At 46.2% G+C, this 22,100-nt stretch overlaps 1 protein-coding gene across 8 annotated transcripts in view; it reads left to right on the forward strand.

Annotated features, from left to right (window-relative positions):
• The window catches only part of REEP1 (receptor accessory protein 1), an 84,746-nt gene that overhangs the window by 33,790 nt on the left and 28,856 nt on the right, over positions 1-22,100 (forward strand). For 7 of the 8 annotated variants that reach the window (XM_026064571.1, XM_026064564.1, XM_026064570.1 and 4 more), the window contains 4 exons: positions 8,553-8,625; positions 11,833-11,909; positions 13,732-13,852; positions 15,491-15,604. In XM_026064571.1, the coding sequence (XP_025920356.1) occupies positions 8,553-8,625; positions 11,833-11,909; positions 13,732-13,852; positions 15,491-15,604 (385 nt within the window). The remainder of the gene's footprint in view (positions 1-8,552; positions 8,626-11,832; positions 11,910-13,731; positions 13,853-15,490; positions 15,605-22,100) is intronic. The other variant, XM_026064568.1, reaches the window with a different exon arrangement.

Below are 22,100 nucleotides of genomic sequence, written 5' to 3' on the forward strand. Positions count from 1 at the left end.
GATACCAGTACAAGCTACAGGATTAGGATGGTCTGACTATGAAATTACRTGTAGAATCATCTTGCCTTAGTTTTCCTGCAATCGTGCTTTAAAATAGGAGTTATGGGTATTGCTCGTGTCTCCTGTGTAATCTCAAGAGGGTCCCAATTTCCTCATCATTTACAAAGGAAAAAAAAAACATGAATGAAATGGAAATAATCAGAAATTAATGGAAATGAAACCTGCTTTACCACTGAGATTGATGATACATGTGTGTGTGTGTGTGTGTGTGTGTGTGTGTATAAAAATAAAGCACTTTGAAGTGGTTTGACTTTGACGGGTCCCATGTGCTTTCCATGCAGATGGTCCCTCCAAATAAGTATTTGGCCCTGTACTTTTTCAGGTTAATGTTGTAGAGTCAGCAGAGACGTAAGAAGTTAAGTCAGTTACTGTTGGAAGGAATTATGCCGTTTCTTGTTCATTTGCTAGCTTATTATTCATAAAAATATCCAGACAGTAGTAAGATATTCTCCTTGGGTTGTTTTGTGCTGGGCTGACCTGTTCCTATATCAAACTGCTCTCCTTGACTAGTGTAGGGGTATAGCTAGGGCTTCTGGTCTTCCTCCAAGAATTCGTGGAGTTATTTTTGATTCACATAGCATCAGTTAAAATAATGCCAAAATAATACTTGTAGCATGATCTTTGTGTTTTTAGATGATAGTAATGCAGAGCTGCTTTCTTGATATGCAATCCACATTGGTTATACCCCTTTTAGCCTAAAAATTAGGTTAGGTTATATAGTTCTTTCCCTTTTTGTATCATGAGCCTATCATAAAACAGTAGGCTAACTCACAATACAATTTTTAAACCATCTGTCATCTATAGAATATAATGTCAATGCTTTGAAAAGAGCTTTTTTCCATATTAACATCCCACCTTTCACAGTCAGGAAAAACAGCCCTTTCCATTTAAAACATGCTGTTCGGGTTTTCAAATTGCCATTTATTTGCCTTGGAGAAAGACAGAGCTCTCAGGGCAGGAGCTATACAGTCTGTATTGGATGGGGAAAACACGGGCGCAGCAGATGCTAAGTCCTGCCTTCTCAGGGTCGTGAAGCTTGGTGGCTCTGATGGTCTGTACAAGTCACGTAGGAGAGGATGTTTCCTTCTTAAAAAGGCACCGATTTTATTCCCCTCAATATCACACTTCGAATTATTTCTTCTCCCCCAAAAAGGGTCTGAATGCAGTGCTGGGATGGACGAGGATTGGGATGTGGACTGCTTTTCCTCCGGGCCTGCTGAGCCAAAGCACGGAGAGGAGCGCAAGGGGAGGAGCAGCAGTGGCACGAATGCCTCCGATGAGGCCCATGAAACGCTATCTCTCGCAGGCAGCTGCTGAGAGCCTCACGAYGTGTGCCAGGCACAGCGTTCCTGCCAGCCCGCAGCTCCTCACCTCGCGCARCGGTCAGGAGTCCCACACCAGCACTACAGGTTCTCCACACAGACCCTTCCTGCAAAGTGTTGCCTCGGTGGCAAACCGATTCCCCTTGCTCATCAGCAGCCCTTCTTCACTGGGCCAAGCGGCTCTACTGAAAGCAGTGCAAAGCAGAACAGASCAGCTTACTAAGCCATCTACCTGCAATAAATTCCCTTCCTAAAATAGCTGCAGAGCCTTGAAGTCTTTTTATAGCAGCTACACTGGCCTTTGCTGTTCTGAAAGACTGTAAAGAAAATCTTGTAGTGCTAACTTGTAGGTAAACTGATGCAATTCTGACCGAGTTTGAAGAGAGCCTGAAGCAATAGCTCTGGAAAGAGTGAGTTACCTGCTTAATCTCAGTTGGGCTTTAATATGAAACTCCAGTATAAATAGTATAACATAAACAGTATAATACAAAAAAATAGTATAACATAAACAGTATAAATATCAACATTGCGAGCCACTTCAGTGCTGGTAGTTTTAGTAGAAACAGCCTTCAGGTGCATTATCTTACAATCCTAATATTTGGCAATGCTCTCGCTATTGTTATTTCAGTATTTTTGTCTGTAATAAGAAGTGGGGAGTGGGGAAAAGGAAAATCACATTTTCTTTCTTGAGATAAGCCATGGTGTGGGATCTTAAAGTGGGCAAATGTCATAGYTGCTTGACAGGATTGGCCATTACTGGATCCTCCCTGTTCCAGCTGTCCCATATTTTCTGCAGGCAAGGTGTTGCTAACCTTTTTTTCTTATTGCGAGAGAGGCTCTCGGCCCCTCGAGTTGGGCTCACATTCCCTGGCCCCCCTGGAATGGCTCTGTGGGCCTGCTGTGGCCCATGAATGTCCGTATCAAGTTAAAAGGTGGCAGGTGCTAAGTCAATGGTTGAGATGTAGAAGACTCAGTGGAGGTTGGGAGAGAGTAAAATGACTGCCATCAAGCACTGGGGGAGCAACTGCCTTCCAGTTAGTAGTTCCCTTGGGTGGCTTGCCCTGCATGTTGCAAAGGAAGCTGGGATTTTATCCAGGGGGAGTTATACACTGAAAAAGGACATCACTGCATTGCTTGCAGCCGAAAAAGCAGATGAGCTTCCTTGTGCTCACTACAGTTGGAGGAACTGCTCTCCCCCGCTTGTCAGGGACCCTTGCAAGCCCTCCAGGCTAGCCGGGGCCACTTCCTCCACCAGTCTCCTTCGCTCACGTCTCTTCACCTATTCATGCCTGGCTCTCCTCCAATTCCTCTGTGAGGAGTGCCCTGGCCCTGAAAAAAAAGGTGGCGTCAACTGGAGGGAAAAATGTTCTGCTTTGAGAGGATCAAGACTGCTTAAATTAGAACCATCAAGGACAGCCCTTGCTGCAGCTATTTCTGCTGTAAGGACAGTTGGGTGTCCCTTTACTCGGCAGTTTCACCAAAAGGAGTGATTAGGTTTCACCAGCCGTTAGGTTACAGTAGCCAAGTTGAAGTTTGTGGTTTGCTTCTCTCATATCCTGGCTGAGGGGACCTCCGTAGCGGCCTATAGTGAGAGAAGTCAGGAGTGAATCCGGATGGAAAGTGGAGTCATTTTGTGTTAGATGCTGAACTGTCTCGGGCCTGCTCTTTGTTTCCTCGACGCTGTGGGTGCGCGTGATGCTTCAGAAGCAGTTGTGAAGACAAGATCTCAGCAGCTAACCAGGTCATCAGCCATGGAGGTGGGGAGCAAAGAGACTTGCTGGGTGAATGAGGGGACTACACCTTGGTAGTACCCATGGAGGTGATGTGTTATTCTTGCCAAGTGCCATGGGTGCAGCCGCACAGCTCTGCTCAACCGCACTGTACCAACCCCACGTCGATATATTTGATTCCAGTTTCAAATGTAGTTTGAAATGGCCCACCGCTTTCCTCAGGGGACTGTTTTTCACTGAGACATAGTGCACCCTTGGCATTCCCGGTGCATATCAGGGTGCCAGTCTGGTGTTGCTGGGTATCCACRTCTCCTGGGGTAGAGGTGGCGGACATAGTGTCACCCTTGAAGGTGAAGGGCCGAGTTCCTGGCCACCCTGGAGCCACTTCGCAGTATCTATTCTGCTGCAAAGTGACCATGAAGAGTCTGTCTGAACCATCTCCCAGGGAATACCAGCCTGGAGCCTCTGTTCCTCTGCAGCTGGTGTTTCCTTCATGCCAGTCACTTCTTGGATATCAGGCATTTGGCCTGTAAAGTGACTCACATTAACCCTTTCCCTGACCTTGTGCTCTGCTTATTTTCACATTCACAGCTGTTAGATTTAAACTGGGAACCTTTGGTGCAAAGACAGTGCCGTTTATTTTTAATCTGTGGCACCGTGTGAACATTAATTAGGACTGATAATAAAGAACACAAACCTATTGGCACCCTTCTTGGCAGTCCCAGCTACGAACCCTGGCGTGGCGACAGCTCAGCTGCTGCTCAGCGCACAAGAAGTACATACTAGCCAGTGAACATGTTGAAGAAACCGAAATATTTCGGCAGTTCCTGAACGTATCCATCCATGCATTCGAGCAGAAGTTTGTCATCCTGACTGCTGTGTGCCGATGATACGGAAACATTAGTTATTTATGGGGAAAATAAAGGCTGTTCTCTTTGTGTTGTAGTACTGCAGTGCTCTAAATGGCTGCGCAGCCCAAGCAGCCAGGGGCGCGGATGGTGTGGCAGCTAGGTAAGCAGAACTCAAATGGCTTGGGATACGAACAGCACCATGCTGAGATAGTTGTAACGTTGGTTCCCGTCCAGAAAATATCTGCGTGGTTAAAAATGCTCATGAGAATGGACGTGCAGGTATTTCTGGAGGTTACTTCTGAGTCCTGGCCAGTGCTCCTGGGAATCACTGGGAATCTTTCCATTTATTTCAGTGGCCACTGTATTGAATGCGAGAGTTAATTTTACATGTAAATGGCCACAGGACCAGGGCCCTCAGGAGGAAAATAGCGTCACCAAAACGTCAGAACTCAAGATGTCACATGAAGCCTCCTAATTTCTGGTGCCAGCTCTGATGCTGATCCCCAGGCTMTGATCTATATCCTATCAAGAGTATTGCTGCATCCCGGTTGTCCATGCTCTGTGATGGTCAGATCACTGTACTTGCAGTTCCGCTGAAGGAGCAGAAAGGACATAATGTCCAGGGCTAGCTGTGGCTGTGCAGATAAGTGGAGACAGAAAGTGGTTTGGTGATGGTGCAGCAGCCCCCCTGTAATATCCCAGAGACCACTGAAGAGAAGCCGACAGTTCAGTTGCTTTCAGTTGCTCCTGATAATCAGGAAACCCCATAGTGCAGGAAGCTCCATCCTTTCCCAGGTCATTTAGTGGTTAACTTGAATAACGCAAGCAAAAAACAACCTCCAAATCCAAATAATATAATTACATAAATAAATGCATTTAGTCAGCTCCGTGACATACCTTGAGGCAATGAGTAGCGCAGATTAACTCTTTGTGACAGAGAGGAGGTTTTTCCTTCTTTATGATTTTGCAGTAGGGATAGCTGCATTGTTTTTTCTATACTGTTTGGGTATTTTGGTGCTTCCCGGTTCTAAGCTTGATTATTTGTCTTTGCTATAAAAGAAACAATTGCAGTATTTACAGATGCTCTTATGGATATCTTCCAGTGTCTTTCCACACACTTTCATTGCCCTTCTCCTTTCCCCTTCTGTTTCCGCTGTGTCCCTTTAGACAAAGAATGACCGGAAGTGYGCGTAGCAGTCCAGACTGGGCAATGCTGCTGAGGAGCGTAATAGGATTATAAGATTTTCGGTATTAATCCTTATCCCACTCTTTAGTCAGACTAACCTTTTGCTTAGACTTTTGCCTCCTGTTGCACAGTTAGCTGACTCTTCACTGATTTCTTTACAGCAGCTATTTTGTCCTCTTTCAAGGCAGTTACGATTGATGCAGAGCTCCAGCATGGAGCAGGGGAAGAATCACTAGGCTGTTGTGGTTATTAGTTTAGTGCTGCAAGTGAACTAGTCCTAACTCACCGGTGAATATCACTAGCTCCTTGCCTTTCCCTGTCCCCTGAGGGCCCAGACTGTAGAGACACATCTCTGAAGCTTTAAATGTAGCAACTACTGCACTGAGCTTTGGGGGTCCCTGGTTTGTTGATCAAGACGTCTGCTTCTGCTTTTGCACAGAGGGTAAAAGAGCTAAGGCTTCCCAGGACACATAGATCACCCTAAAGGAGATTTGAGAGCTGGAAATGGGTGGGATGGGTGGGGAGCGGGGCTTGACACTGTATTTTTAGCCTAAGGAAATGAGGCTTAAGCAGTCTGTCTTTCCTCTTCTTACCACTTTTGGATCTACAAAGCAGTTTCAGCCAAACTAGATGGGTCAGAGGGGTCTCAAATACTAAGTTTCTATACTGTTCATAAAAATCAGCTGCTGGATCAGAGCGTGTTTCATAGCGGTGTCTGCCAGGTAAAAGCTGCACTGTAGACTCCATAGGTAGCTCATCAATTTGGCTTTCCAGCTGACGGGCAACCAGACAGGCAGCCAACGCGCGTATCATAGAAAAAAATCATAGCACGTGTGGTTTCCRGTTCAGAGCATTGTCCAGGAGGGATATGGCAATGGTCTGGGTGTAGGATGGAGGACAGCAGGAACCAAAGATAACCTTGATTACACAGGAAACTTAGATGAGGGAAAAGAGAGAGGTATTGTCTTCAGCAGGGAAGAGGAATGGAGGGAAGAGATGGAGAAATGCCGAAATTCCATAAATTGAATCAGCTATGCTCCTTAAGCCTGATTCAAAGCCCAGTGAAGATGGTAACCTCAACAGACTTTGGGACATACCCATGTGCAGGTGTTTGCCTCCATAACCTTGAGCATGCTTTACAGAAATGCGTAGATGGCTTTATCTTCATTTTGTAGGGTGTACCCAGAGGTTAAGTGACTCCAAACCACTCCACTAAGTTACAGCAGTGTCAAGGCTAGGACCCAACACCCCTTAAACCACTTTTCAGTCTGTTAAACCATAGCAGAAGTAAATGTCCATATATGCAGACAACGCATTAAAAGGCAAAATCAACGAAACTCTCCAACTCCCATTTGGGCAGAGCGCATCGGCTTAGTAACTGTCCCTGGCTCTGCATAAGCAAACGTATTGTGGGATTTCCTTCCCTCGCAGGAATTTTTTCAAGTGTTTACTGTCCGTCATTAGCTCTGTCTTAGTGATCCTGTAAACTTGTTTGCTTCTTCAGGATCCAGTTACTTTTTGTTATCAGCATAAACTGAGGAAGTGAGTATCAATCATCCAGTGATTACTTGCAGGAAATAAAAGCATGAGATAGCAGCCTGCCTGGGCTGAGGAGGAAGGACAGAAACGTGGTACTTTTTATAAGCAGAGCCAAAAATATTATTCRCTTGCCTGGTTGTTTTGCTGAATAGTGTGGAGCTTTCTGTCTTTTGTGAGCATTATCTTCTTTGGATTAAGTCCTACTGCCGTTGAACTCAGGGGGGAATATTTGTTATTAGCTTCACTGAGAACAGGATCAAACCATTGTCTGTGGGGTTTTTCTTGCCTTAAACAGTGTTGCTGCTTGCTAAGATATTGCAAGGAAGAACAAAGTGTTTGGTTTCCCAGACTCTTCTTTCCGAGCATTTGTGTCTAATCTGTGCATACAGCACAGCCCCAGTGGGTGAAATAGGTTCAGAGCTGACAGTAAAGCTTTTTGAAGCCAGTGTGTAGCCTCTGTAAAATACTGCATCTTCTCACTCAGTAGTTGCTTTTCTGAAATCTGCATTGTGCTTCAGGTTTTGCTAAGCTATGCTACAGCAAGCATGATGAATAGTGGCCAAATCGTCTTTGGTCGCTGCTTTGGAAATCAAGATGTGCGCTGGCTCATTCCCTTCTTTCGCAAATACCTTCTTGGGCTATGAGAAGCTCAATGGTGCAGTGTATCCCAGGATGTAAATTTTTAATGCCTTACGCACGTAATGGACTCAACTGTAATTATGAGTCCCATGGCACACAAACACTACGGGCAGAGTGGAAAAGGCAACCGCAGGTCCATGTGGCTTCGCAATTAGGGACTGAAACATTGATCGTTTCCATTCCCGAGAGCAATGGAAACAGCTTGGTGAATTTGAAGCAAAATATCCAACGGGAAGAGGGATGTTTGCAAGGCAATAAACATTCCCCCGCAATGTTTTGAGTTCAGACTTTGCAGCATCATCCTGCATTGAACAAAACTGACTGAAGCCTGGGCAGAGCAAAGTGGTTTTGACAAGCCTGTGCCCAGGTCCAGAATAATCGAAGTGAATAAGCAGCTAGGCAGTGATGCAGAGAGGAGTCGTTATAAAAAATTACCAGCTTTTTTCCTCTGTGGTGCTATTTTCAACATCCGGATCCTTATTTCTTTTTTTATAGAAAAGCTTGAACCTGACGGCATCCCTTGCAGACTTGAAGCTGAAGGGAAGCTGTCTGAAAGAACAGTAGGAGATTTGGGATTTTTAGGGTGAATCCTGTTGCTGTATCTTGGTGGGCAAATTCCTTCTTCTGTGGAAAGCCCGAACGGACTTCACAGAACAGTGCAGGGCTCTTCCCTTTAACAGGTTTAATGTAGGGTAAAGCCTCACATTCAAACCAAGGGCCAGTATAACCTGGGTGCTGTTTTGTCCTCTTCAGCTTTTCCAGCATTTTGAACAGAGATGGAAGGAATTTCAGATAAATGGTTCTCGTTTTGCCCTGTCTCTGGAAGCGATGCTCCTATATTCATGCTGTCACAGTAGATTATTTTAAAATCAGATTTTTCATTTCCTTTTAAGCATGGTGGTCTTATTTTTGTGTGTTATGTGACAGCCCTCTTAGGTCAATATCTATTAAATGTGATGTGGCCTTGTAAATTAGAGCCATGGAAACCATTCCGAAAGGGGAAGACGGTTTGGATGCCTGCTCTTCGTTCATATCACTGGCAACAATTTCTTTGAATTCAGTGATGCGAAATCAGTCATATACTGTACTTAGTTCACTACAGCTTAAATCAGATCTCAACATTTTTTATTAGTGCAAGAAATGTGTTTAACAGAAGGGAAGAAAATCTTCCTCTGTGACAGGAAATCAATTTAATCCATTTGCCATTTGTTTGTTTCTTTTTCAGGCTGATATTTGGCACTCTTTACCCTGCATATTATTCTTACAAAGCCGTGAAATCAAAGGACATCAAAGAATATGTGAGTAATGAGGTCTGTGACTGTGCCGTGGGGTTCGTTTTCTAAGATTGCTCCTCACCACATTGTAAAGATGTCAGCTGTGCTCTGGGAAGGCTCATAAACCAGGGCAAGGGGAAGTCTGGCCTGAGGGCTGCCTGGTTGATTGCTAGGCAGAAGGCTCAAACTGGGAGACTTGGGTTTCTGCTCCTGGCTCTCCATGGCATTGATGTGCTCTTTGACAAATGCATGCTCTTCCTCTGGTGGTGCGAGCCACATGCAGCTGACTTAAAAGGTGTTTGCCATCCAGAGCTTTGCGTGTTTTCCTTTGTTTCTGAAGAGTGGCATAAATCAAAGCCTCTTCAAAAAGCCCTGAAGCTTTAGCTGCGTGTTCAAAAGAAGGATCAGAAGAAGCAACTCGAAGCATATATGACTGGATCCTGAGACACAAATATCTTTCCTTGTGGACTGACCTATTTAGAGACAGGTCTGGTGACTGGGTTTGCTGTCTTGGCCTTCTGCTGAAAAATCTTCCCTCGGCCCCAGTTTCTAAAGGCAGATGTGCCATTAGGGAAAGTGAAATGTGGGAGAATCAATACCACTTGGGCCCCGTTGGGGTCCTATGGGATTTGCAGTGCCCTTCACAATCTCAGCTCTTTGTTAACTTTGCTGAACCCGGCTCTGCCTCCAGATCCTGACTCCTCAATCCTCTCAAGGTCTCAGGGATAATGAGCCCATTTTCTCCTCTGGGTAACGGCTTAGATGGCTATCCCGTTAAGTCCTTAGTGCAAACTCAAAGTGTGACTCAGAGTGGCTGTTAAGATTTTTCCAGTCTATCGTTGCCCTCCTTCAGATCATGGTTTGGGATATTTTGAGAGTTGTGTTACCCAACACACCAGATACTTGAGGAAAAATGTCCTTGCAGCCCTTGCACAAGCTGTACTTCTCAAAATTGGTGCGTCCCCTGCTTGGAAGTGCTGATGCTTGTGCTAGCATCCCCAAGCAGTGTCTACTGCTGATACTTAACGTTTTCATAGTCCCTTTCTGCAAAATTTTCCATTGAAGAGTCCCCTTCCTGTTGGAAATTCGATTGCAAAAGAGGAACTTGCATCAGATTTATGGGGTCATGACCCTAATTTGGRAATAGTGGATCTAAGACCTTGTCTGTACCTGAAACTGGTTTTCAGTTTAATACATCAGTTGTGGAGATCCATCGGCTAGAGGTCTGATTAAAAAAAAAAAAAAGAAAGAAAGAAAAAATTAACACCGACAGAATACAAACCTTCATGCAGGTGTACCTGTACTAGTCTGAACTTAAATCTCTGCRGTTTATATTTATTCTGTTTGGTAACAGTCATTTGGATACATGGTGTTTTAGGCTGATCTAAGCCCCTCCACGCTAGATTTTGGGTCGTGTTTAAAAGTTTTGCTGGCAGCAGTGTCTGGCAGAGCCGTGCTGGCAGTGAGACTTTAAAGGAGTCAGTTATGTAAAAAGTCTGGCAGAAGCTGCCCTGGGAAGACATTTTTCGCAGGCGTTTGGCAGTGTAACTGCTGTAACCCAATATCAATGTCAGGGGAGCAGGTACACAGCTGGGTGACAGGTGCTCAGGGACGAACTGCAGCACTTGTAGTCAGATGGAGAGACGCTACAGGTACTGGCTCCACCGCTGCCGTCAGGAGAGATGCTGGAGCAAGAGCTGGTGAGATCCAGACGTATTGTCTCCTCCATCATCCTTCTCCAGAGCAACGCCTGGTAGAGGTGTCCCTCTTGTACTGCCCTCTTTGTAGCCTTCTCTCGTTCTGTTGTAATCATCCCAGCCTCGGTTAACATGATCCAATATTCTAGTTCAGACAAGGCCTAAAACTCTGATGGCTTTTCGTGGATTTTACTTCATTAAGCTTTATAACGTTCCAGCAAAGCTGCTTAGGGATGCCGGGTACATTTCTGTCATTAAGCAGTTATTTTTTCCAGACAGGAATGGCTTTTTTTATCAAATTGGAATTTTCCATAGGAACCTCCATTTTCAAATAGAACCATCAATTTTCTGTTAAATTAATAACTTTTGCCTTACCGTCACTTTTCCTTTAGAGATACTGATCCTTAAAGCTTTTTTTGAACTTTCAGTTTTACAGTTTTTCGATGGAAAAAAATTATTGCGAGAGAATAAAATGCTTCTCTCTCATCTCCAGTATTTGGAAATTACTACACACTTCAGCTCTGTGGTGATAGTGCAGCAGAAGAGGAGCACCACACCACTTAATAAAAATTAGTGGAAGTGCAGGTGGTATATGGTGGATAAGCTGTTTCCTTCCAGACCAAGAAGAACCAATACTCCATACCTCAGTATAATTTAGGCCCTGCCTTTAAATGCCATTTACTGCTCAGTGGCAAAAAAAACCCCAGACYCTTGAATTACTCAAGACTCTGCAGTTTCTCTGACCAAGTCACAGTCCCTAAAGACTCTTTCCTTGTCTGTCACTGTCACCATAGAGGAGAGCCCCCCCCCAAATCACCCACTGCAGAGTCCATCCGGTGGCGTTACTGTAGCTGAACGCAGTGACAGCACAGTATGTGCTTTCACCGCAAATGTGAGGTAAATGCTCAAGCTTAAGCCCTAGGTAAAGAGATTTAAGCTATTGCACTTGCCTTATCGGTGCAATGGGTCTAAAGGTACGTATGTGAGTAGGTACCATGGATCAACCGATACATTTTAATTCAGTAACTTATGATAAGTTGATTTTGTGTGTGACCCCTGGATCATGGGATGGGCAGATAACTCTTTATTTTTTCCTGGCTGCTTTTCCCTGTCTGTGGATATTATATAAGTAATTGTATTTTGTCATAATTGCAATTTGGCCCACACCCTAATACTAGCCTTTGGTATTAAGATGTGCCAAATGAGATTTTTAATGACCTGTGACAGTGGTAGCCCTCATCTGGCCAGTGGAGCTTCCTCTATGGGATCAGCAAGTCAGAATGTTCTGCCTTTTTGTGAGACCAATCCRAAGGGCCAAATTCTTCCTTCCCAACGGCTTGCGTGGAAATCTGATGAGTCTTTCGTGCTGAGGTGGGAGAAGCCCTGGCATCATATTCAAGTCCTTAGTAACTATAAATATATAGGGGAAAAAAATGACCCTCTCTTCTGTGAGGGATCCCTCTGCATTTGTGCCTTTAAGAGATGGTTTGAGACCCTCTGGAAAAATGACACAACTACTGCTTTCTTTTGTCAGGTCAAATGGATGATGTACTGGATCATATTCGCACTCTTCACAACAGCAGAAACGTTCACGGATATCTTTCTTTGCTGGTGAGCATCAGATGGGAGAGGGTCTTTGGAATGAGATGGAAAGAAAATGAAAATGTTTATAAGGAAAAGAGGGGTACAGGGGTGCATTGCCTTCTGAACACGGACTGAACAGCCTCAGGAGCATAGAAGTATTTTGTCTGGAGGWTCTGTGCTTCCTTTCTTAGTGTTGTCATATGAAAAGGAAGGAAGAGGATGAAACAGCTCAGAGATTATTGAGAAATCATTACAGGAKGCTCTGTCCCCTGCCTGTAGGAAATAGGACTCTGTCAGAGGCGCAGCTGATAACCGAGTTGGATGCTTCCAGAAATCATCACAGAAAAAACAGTAGCTTTAGCTTCAGGCACAGATCTGGGCTTACCTAATTGTGTCCTGCAATAAATACACAGAATCTGTGAATCAGGCAGAAAGAGCGCTGCAGCACAGGCTTTGTCTCTAGGTTGCTGCATGGGTTGTTGTTGTTCCTGAGATGTTTCCCAGGTCCTTTCCTGGGTAGACTGAGTTGATGGTTGATGGAGGACAATGACAATCTGTGCTGATGGGGGCTCACTGGTGCCAGCCGAAGGTTTCTTGGTAACATTTGTCAGGATCAGAGCACAAAAATGCCCAATAATCAGATTCAGAGCCTTAAATTTAGATGCTCAAGTCTGGAAATGTTGGTTGCCCTTTTAGTAAGGCCTCTTCCAAGCTAGTGGAAACTGGTGAGATCAGTAGGTTTCAGGTTCGGGTCAATGGGTTTTAACTGTAGTGCCTGTCCCTCACCTAAAGCCTGTCCCTGCACAGCACTGAGTACCTGTAGCAAGTCCTCCAAAAAAAGGGAATCAGGGGTATTGGCACCATGTCAAATCTGGTGCAAAAGGAGATAATGGGCATTATTGTCTCTTTATCTAGTCTGCACCCAGACCTACCTCCACTGTGATCATCTGGGACTTTGTTGTTTGGAGGAGGTTTTGCATGGGTCTCTGGAGGAATGGCAGAGGGCTTGTCCAGCCTGTGAAACAGAGTATGCTGTAGGGATCCTTGGTCGAATAGAAGCCCGAACTAGCAAATCCATGCTCAGAGCAGAGCTGCAGAGACCCACTGGGTCAGACCTGGCTGCTGTATGGCCTATCTGGCTCAGTGACAGGGCTGCGTTAGCATGGTCCAGCTGGGCTGGTGTGCAACCATCACAGGGTCTCCCTCACCCCTGCCTCCAAAGGGTACCAGCACTGTGCTTAGGCTTTGTCCTCCAGAAGGGGTCTGAATAATCTAATCTCRAGAAGTCCCTGACCTGTTGTGATAATGGGAGCATGTTCCTTTCCTAGTTAGAGTTAGTGCCCTGCTTATTTTGCCACACTACCTGAAAGCTGCCTTTTGGATATGCACCTTTATACTGCATGTTGCTTGGACAGCAAAGGGCCCTTGTATTTCAGTTTTAGTCAGATAAGTGTTATCTTAAATGCAGAAAGACAGAGGGATGAAAGGTGCATAAATAAATTGCTGGAGCACTCTTTTCCTGGGCTGGTTTTTGCTGCCTCCCAATGACTGGGGATGCTATGAAGGCAGCATCTGTGCTCTCTGCGTGGAGACAGCTCCTCTTATCACGCAGCAGGGTCTCTTCCAGCCCATTAACTAATGGCCCTAATACCTGAGTAAAGGGAAGATTTACCCACATGCCTAGCTGAGATGCGTGCAAAGGTGACTAAATGTGTGTTGATCCTTGGATTCTCTGGTAAGTAAAACCTGCCCTAAGCTAAGAACTGGCCAGTCCCCTCCTGTGCTGAGCWTCCCTAATCAGAACAGTGGTTACTTTGGGAGTGGGCATTAACAGCTCTTTTTCTTCTAGGTTTCCATTCTACTATGAACTCAAAATAGCTTTTGTAGCTTGGCTGCTCTCTCCATACACAAAAGGCTCCAGCCTCCTGTACAGAAAATTTGTTCACCCAACACTGTCTTCAAAAGAAAAGGTAATCACAGGTGCCCAGGCTCTCTCTGGGTGAAGCAGATCTACAGTGTGTTTGCTCCAGCCTCTGTATCACTCATTTTCATTGAAGGACTGGGAGTTGCTGATTCTCTTCCTCTGCCATTTTACCATCTCTTTTTTGTTGGTGTTTTTGTTCTTTGTCTGTGKCTGTTGTGTTTTTAAATACTGGCATCTGTTCAGCTCACTGACACGTATTAGCTCATCTCTGTGCACTTGAGAATTTAGGAGGGAGGAGAGTAAAAATACCTCCTGAGTGGCTTTGCACATACTTGTTGAATATAGCTGAAGTGCTGTGTTGTGGCTGGATATGATCAGAGCAACAGGGTCTGGCAGCCAGGACTTCTTAACTTTGTACCCAGCTCTACATAATACGTGTTGTGCAGCTATGAGACTAGTCTATCCTGTCTGTGAAAGGGGCTTAGGAAGCACTTGCCTGGCTGGGAGAGGTATAGCGCCTAACATAAAACTTGTGAAGCATGTTGAAGTCCTGGTTTGAGAAATGTCTCGCTGTTTGCTTCAGAGGGAACATTGCAGCCTGGATCGTTTGCCTGCCTCGGGGACTGCAGTGGCTGTGAATGGGACATTGTCAGGCAGATCCATTTGGCTCTTCTGAACGCATGGGCCAAGAACAGCTATTAGCCAAGTATCAACATGCAAACTGTTAAGAAGCAAATAACTGTTTCCCACAGTGGCAGCTGTGGAAGTGAAAGATTTCTGTTTAGCCATAGACAGTGAATGAACAGTTGTGTCTCAGTCTTGTTCCAGAAGGACAGTGGGGATTAGTCTCCTGTCTCTCTACTTCCTGGGAACTTCTGCTTAGGCTCCTCACAAGTGGTGCTTGTGCATTTTGGGGTGCCACCTGTCACCCATTAGGAAGAGGAAAGGAATCGCTAAACAGCCAGCAGCTTCTTGCAGCTTCCAGTCACTACTAACCCAGCATACCCAATAGCTGAGCTCTGGAAGTCTCTGTCATCCATTATCATCCAAGCCCCTGTGTCTTGGGAGACTGAGGGTGAGGGCAGGGACTTTCATAACCATTTCGCTGTTTACTGAGCAGCATCTGAGTCCAGCACCACAGGACCTACCAATCCCATGGGCATGTTGAAGCCAAACACTGTGGTACTATGCAAAGATATCTCAGATACTTCTGGGACCACCAATCCTGGACCCAGGCCAGTAGAGCTGCAGCTGCGCAGAACCATGCTGCATTTTTTTTTTAAACTAGGGAAAAGATCTAATTTGTCTTTAGACCCCATAGATTACAAATGGCTCTTGATGTATCTTGGTCCGTTCTGCCCAGGTGGATGTGGCTATATTGCTTCCAGGACCTCTTTGTGGTGTTGCACTGTACAGGCGTATCCTCATGCTGGGGACCCAGTCATCCATTTATAGAATAAAGAACTCCTCAAGGCTGCAATGGAAGTTACTGCTCCTCACCAAACTTTTCTTCTTGCAAACGTTGGCTAGGAACTTCTCTCCAGTCAAATTGGGGAAATGGAGGGAGGTGTCTGTCTCCATGAGAGATGACCTGACTCTGCCAAGAGAGTGAGGCTGGGAGCACTCTGAACTTGTCCCTCTTGTGCTTTTTTTTTGTTTTGTTTTGTTTTGTCTGCCATGACAGGAGATTGATGACTGCCTCGTCCAGGCAAAAGATCGGAGCTACGATGCCCTTGTGCACTTCGGGAAGCGAGGGCTGAACGTCGCGGCCACAGCAGCCGTCATGGCGGCTTCCAAGGTAACGGTGTGGGTCAGCAGGGTGACATTAGCATCTGGTCTGCATCCATCGCCAACAGCAGCCACAGTGTGGAGGGGGAGAGAATGGGGGTAAAGATTCTCTCACTGCTTTTGATCTTGCCTCCCAATCTCCCATTCATCAGCCACACAGGTGCCTCTTGGAATGAATACTGTGTAGAAGGCAGTAAATGTGGTGGGAAGTGAACTCTTTGAGATGGTAAATGCTGGATTAAGGCTAGGGTCTGCCTCAGACCTCTGTTGAAATTTATATATCCTATGTATCCTGTGTATATGTCCCATGAAGGATGCTGACTAACGTTAGGTGAACACAGTTAACGCCCTGGCTGAGGCGTGTTTTTTTGATCAGCAGCACCTGAGGTGAAGAGAAAGGCCATCTGTACTGCAGCTTGTTATAGCTGTGCTGAATTGTTGAGAACTCCTGAGGCTCTGGTGACCTCTAATTTGGGTACTGACAGAAAGCAGATGGGATCTGGAGAAGTTCCTGGAGGTTAGAAGTTCAGCTGCAAGGTTAACACATACCTGGTGTATACTTTACTGGAGGCACATGTATATACAAGTGAATGGGAAATGGCATTAGTTGCTTTTGGAGAATGACTAGATGTTGGAGGGATGGTCTCATGTGAGGAGGTATATCCTGTACTCTGTTCCTGGCTTACAGACAGAACCAAAAAATAGCTGGTATCTCTGTTCTTTGTTTGCATAAAAGCTGCATGCGCTTGATAACTGCGCTCTGTGGTCCTGCTCCCGGACAATGGATTACCATGATTGAGGGTAGATGTGCTTAGTGACCACGCTCTTGTGCTTTGCAGGGCAAAACTGGTAGAGAAGATAAGGCTTTCGTGCAAATACAGTGTCTTTTGCAAAAGGATAGTAGGAGCATATGGGCAAGATGGGTGCTGGTATTAGGAAAGACATATGAATGGGAATTTAAAGAATTGATTTTGCTCTGCCACATGCTTCTTTTATGACCTCAGGCACATCATTTAATCTCTCCTGGCCTTAGCCTCTGTAAAATTGAGTAATACATCCTTAGGTGGCCAAATATGTTAAGGTCTATAAAGCATGTTGAATGGAAGATATTATGGAAGTGGGGAGTCCCTGGGATGTGCCATGCAAAGGTGGGATGAAAGACCTGTGTCATGTTCTGAAGAGARGTGAAGAATTTCCTCCCTTTCCCTGTGGCTCTCAGGCCTGGCTCAGACCATGGGCAGTTCAAACTCTGCCCTTGAACTGTTGCTTTTTCAGTGGGGAGGCTCTGCTAACCCAGGGACTGCTGGCTAACCCAAATCTGAAGTGAAATCTGGGATAGATGTGGAGCTAAGGCAAAGCTGTGTGTTATGTCCCCAAAGTCTCAGCATTTGTGATACCTCTGCGACACTGAGGCTTTCGCTGCTGCTCTGGAAGCATGAAGAAGTCGCACCACGGTCATAAGTTAGGCTTTGGGAATGCCTGTTTGCAGCACTCCCTTTGCTCCGAACGCCTTCCTACAATGCACCGCAGGCTCTCTGCGCTAGAGCCATTTGTAGGATGCAGGGAGAAACTGTGCATAAATCCTGAAGAAATTCTGATTCCTGCTTGGGTAGCCCCAGAATATGGGAAACCCGACAGTGGCCCCAACCCACAGTACCCACTTGTTCATCTCAGGACTGGAACAGTGTCTTTATCAGCTCTTTAGCCCGAATGAACAGTTAGCACCACTGTTCTTCCTACCGTTCTGCTTTCCAGTATGTTTCTTAAGAATCCCGCTCCCTTGAAATCCAGGTCCAGTGACAGCAGGAAGCGGGGCAGAAGAAAGGAGAGTCTTCAGGGTACAAGGAAGATACTGTGTTGCTTGAGTTAACGAAGCTCCCCATTCAGTGCTGGAAGAAAGCAATCCATGCTGTGACTTCTGTAGTACTGTTGTRTGGCGCATCTGCAGGCCTAACCTTAGAGACAGCGCTTAAAACAGCACTACCTGTAATGAACCAGAGGAGTGTTTCCTGTACACCATTTTGGAGACCCAGAAAGAGAAAGGAAGGGAATACTATTTTTCTTAGTGAGTAAAAGAGCTCACAAATGTGTTTCAGCAGTGCCTGAGCCAGCACAAGGGAAGGGGCAGAACTGCATGGTGAGCAGTATGACCAGAGGAAAGCAAAGCGAGATCTCTTCTGGTAGTGGGGAGCCATCGGATGAGATCTGCTGCTCACAGGACCTCACCCTTAATACATTTGCACCCTTCATGGTGTATTAGTCAGGAACGGTTGAAGTGGTTTCTGGCTCTCCCCTTCTCTAACTGAATTTGCCATCTTTTTGGCAGAGAGAGAGTTGAATGGCTGAGATTCACAGCCTGATGTGTTGCGGTACAGAAGTGCTGAGCTGGGATTACTCCAGTATCCCAGGATGTGAAGTGTGATGGGTCCGGTGTGGACATTGTGCCCATTTAGCTGTCCTTGCTGCAGAGGGAGCCATTTCCAAGAGAAGGGTGATACAGGCAGGTAGGGGTGGTAATAACAGCTTTTGTTGCCCCACTTTTCAACTGCTGTTAAATGTTTGTCAACACCCTTACATGCTACTTGAGAAAGAGGTATGACAGGGCTAGATTATCCCACATGAGAGAAGTTTAAATGACTAATTATCTGGAAAACACTTTGAGCTGACAGATGCCGAGCAAGACTGCTTTGTGGGGGCAGGAGGAGAGCACTCTTTGTAGGGCTTATTCTGGCTTTCTGAATGCCAAGGTTTAAAGGTATCTAGCTAGCATATGATAAGCATTGAGTGTAGATGAGAAAGTGAGCCCTGAACAGGTTCATTGGGTTACAGTCTTTAACTGGTCAGGTTAAAATTGGAGCCTGTAGAAGTGACCATATATTCAGGAGTATTGAGCACCTACAGCTCCCATGGAAAACATGGCTTTTACCAGCAAAAGGAAGTGAGGATCTGTCTGACTTCACTTGGATTAATGGGTGAGGAAAAGGTGCTTTGTTATTAAGAAATGGACCCCCAGACTTTGCAAATCAGCATCTTCTGCTGGCAAATAGCCAGCGAGATGCTGGGCTGAGAGTGTGCTCCTCACAGACCTGTTTTCAGAAATGAGCTTCAATCTGAAGGCTCTTGTACTTGGAGACATGTCTCCCACTGTGCGTAGCCCTGTCCTCTCCCAGTTCTCCAAGTTGTAACTGATCTTGTGCTCCCACAGTGGTCTGGATCCATCATAGTCTTTTGCCTTTGGCGATAAGATCTTTGGGCAAAGCCCATGTCTTTATTTTGTGTCTAGATCACTCGGCACAACGAGGCTGGCTGTCGGGTTGGGGTTTCTCCGTGACGCTACTTATGTATTTATCACAGGCCAAGATGCTGCAAGCTGAGCACAGACACATGCACCTTCGTTATCTCYGATCCCCTGGCCGTTTCCCCTTTCTGTTTTAAATAGCCTGTATTTTTAGCTAGCCAAGCACAGGCTTCTCTTTCCTGTCCCCTTCCTCCTGCTCCCCTCCCCTGTTGTGTTTTGTTTTGAAGCCACAGTTGTGCTAACACTGGCACAAACCTGTGCCAAATCATTTTACAGGCTGAGGAGCTGTCAGTGTCCCAAATACCCTGGGCCTGCCCAGCTGGCTAGCTTGGGTGTTTTCTCTCTCTCAGGAGAGTCTATTTTTGATGCTCTCCAAGTGGAGACAGAGTGTCAGACATCTGGTTTTATTACCCCTGCTAGGTACTCAGCACGGCTCCTTTCCATGCCCCCAGCAGCCTATGTTCCCTTCCCAGGAGCCTAATCTCATTTGGGCCTCTGTAATCCTGTCCTCCCTGCTTGGTCATCCTGTCGCATGCTGTGACTTCAAGTGGGTCAGTGCTAAATGGTGGGATTAGATGACCAGCCAGTAAATCCTGCTGTTCTTTGCATGTTTTCAATTAGTTCCAGCTAGTTCAGCCCTTCCTGCTCCTGAGGGGTCCTAAGCACTGATCACCTTCTTCTTTCCAGCTCCCCTCAGAGGAGGAGAGGAAAAGCAGAAAAAGCCTTGGGGAATAARCACCTCTCCTTTCTTCTGCTCTAGGAGAAGAAGTGGAGCAGCAGCAAGGCTGTTAGAGGCCCAGGTGTGGGGCTCTGACAGGGGGTGGGTGCAAGGTCCAGACCAGGCAGTAGAGCCATCAGACGGGGCCCTGGGCCTGCCAGTCCGGTTGCTAATGTGAACGGCGGCTAGGACAAGCGTGTGGCTGCAGAGAGGGAGGCACCAATTGCTGGGAAGCACCGCCAGCCTCCTCCAACACACCCGTGTGTGCTTCCTCGCTGGCACCACGCTCCAGCACTTGCTGTTCTGGCCTCCTCATCCTCCACCACTCCGTCTGTCACCCTGAGCTTCCTGCCTCCTTGCTCTGTCCCACATCCCCAGCTCTTCTACTCCCTCCTTCCCTTTCCCAGACCCTGCCCAGCCCTGCCATTCCCTCCCTCTGTCTCCCCAATGCTCCCATCACTGTTTTTTTGGTCTCTGCAGCTCTTTGGCCTCTCCCCCTCACTGATCCTCTCCATCAAGCTCCTGGGTTTCCTAGATCCTGCTCACATTTCCTTGTTCATCATCCTAGATAAACTATTTCTGCCAAATAGGTCAATGCCCTCTCCTCCCAGACAAATATTTCTTCCAACTATTTAACCATCCCCAAAGTGCCACTTTAACCGTTTGAAGAGAGAGCTGCAGAAAACATCCTACAGCCAACAGATGGTCACTACCAAGATGTTTCTGATATCTTCCTCTGCCTTGCGTGGGACAGGGACTGTTTGCCCAACAGCTGGTGCTGTGGCCCCTTGTGTGCTCCCTTGGTACAGCCCATCTTCAGAAAAGGGGAGCCGCTGGCAGTGGGCACGGTGCCTTGGCAGGAGATGATGAATGGGGTGGAGGGAGCAGGCACGCACGACTGGTGTCGATGAAAAGCCCATTTGTGCCTAGTAGGTCTGAGAAATAGTCCAGGAGCCTTTTATGCGTGGGGAAATATGACTTGTGGTGCTGCCAAAGTTAACAGTCATTCTGGTTATCTGTTAAAAAGGCCAGGCGTGCAAATGGAGGCGGGAGGATTTCGGTATGCTCATCCACCTCCTTAACTCTCCGGAGGGGCAGCGTCAGCAGCTCCTAAACTGCTTCAGCTCACAACCACCTCTCTGGTCTAGCGACCTCACTTCCATGTTCACCTCTGGGCTCACCACCCATGTCAGCTCGCAGCTCCACTGGTTTAGGTTTCCTTGGCCCAAGAAATTTGTTGGGATGTCTCACAGTGCCTTTGTTTTTTAAGTTAGGGCATTGAAAGAAATGCTGATGATAGTTTAGATTTCACCCTCCGTAGGCATACAGCATCTGTTTCTTCATTTCTGATATCTAGTTGGTATAGCCAGTGCAATTGCCTGAAAGTCAAAAATGTTTAGCTCCCTAATTTTCCATGAGAATTGAGACCTATTTACTGTGGGAGTTTGGAGTCCAAGGTCACGTGGGAAATGCTGCCTTTCATGGTGTGACAGTGGAGAACTGTCCTTTTACTTGAATTGGGAAAGAGGAAGGCAGAAAGGATCCTTTCCTTGAAGAGACTGGATAAAGCTGCTCTTAATGATGAGATCCCACTGCTCGGGGGCAGATTATTTCTTTGCCTACCAAACRTATCAGAGGACAATTCTGTCCAGCCTGCTCAGTATCGGATGTGTAATGATCGCACTGTATGTATGCCCTGGTCTGTATGGCCAAGAGTTTCAGAAAGCAGGAGTGATTAAAAGTACTCTGTTTGAGAAACCTTTGGAGATCTGTTATCTCAGAAGGGCCAAGTACCTTCTGTTTGAAAGTAGCTTACTTTAAGGGATCTCCATTTGGGATCCAAAATTATGATCTCTTGACTGAGCTATATTATACCAGTAAATAAAAATACTCWTTGTTTTCTTGAAATGTATGGTAGCATGCCAGCGATTACAGTATTTCATGGATTGTTGCTCTGTCATGGTGTGATTTATCTTTCATTCTGACATCTTCTAGAAACCATTTTTACCAAACTAATGAAAACTGAATGCTGTTTCAGAGCTACAACCCAGGTAGCTGCTTTAGTTTTTCCCTCCCGTTGGCTCTTGCAGTGATGTCTCCGAGGAGCAGATAACAGCCAGTGAATGCACAGGCAGAACCAAACARTAAAACTACGTGGAGAGACTCGACTGGGAGAGACAATAACAGACAGTTCCCRGGAGAGGAAATGAACTACACAAACAAAAAGGGTGGATGAAATTAGGTTTCCACCATTGCATTAACGTCACCTGGTTTCCCTTTGGATCTTTAGTAGTGTCTGACATCTCCGAACTGTGTAGCTGTTCCAGGCTCGACACGCAGGCCCTGCTCATAAGGGCATTTCTCACAGGGTGTTTGTGTTCATACAGTTTGAGAATGGCAGAAGCAATTGCCCCCTTCCCTCAGGCCTGTGCTCGGAGCGTAAAGTCATCGGTTCGGCGCTCTGCAGGGCCTTCCTGCAGCCAAGTGCGA

This window comes from Apteryx rowi, unplaced genomic scaffold (genome assembly GCF_003343035.1).
Source record: "Apteryx rowi isolate R43461 unplaced genomic scaffold, aptRow1 scaffold_22, whole genome shotgun sequence".
In the NCBI taxonomy this organism is placed as follows: domain Eukaryota; kingdom Metazoa; phylum Chordata; class Aves; order Apterygiformes; family Apterygidae; genus Apteryx; species Apteryx rowi.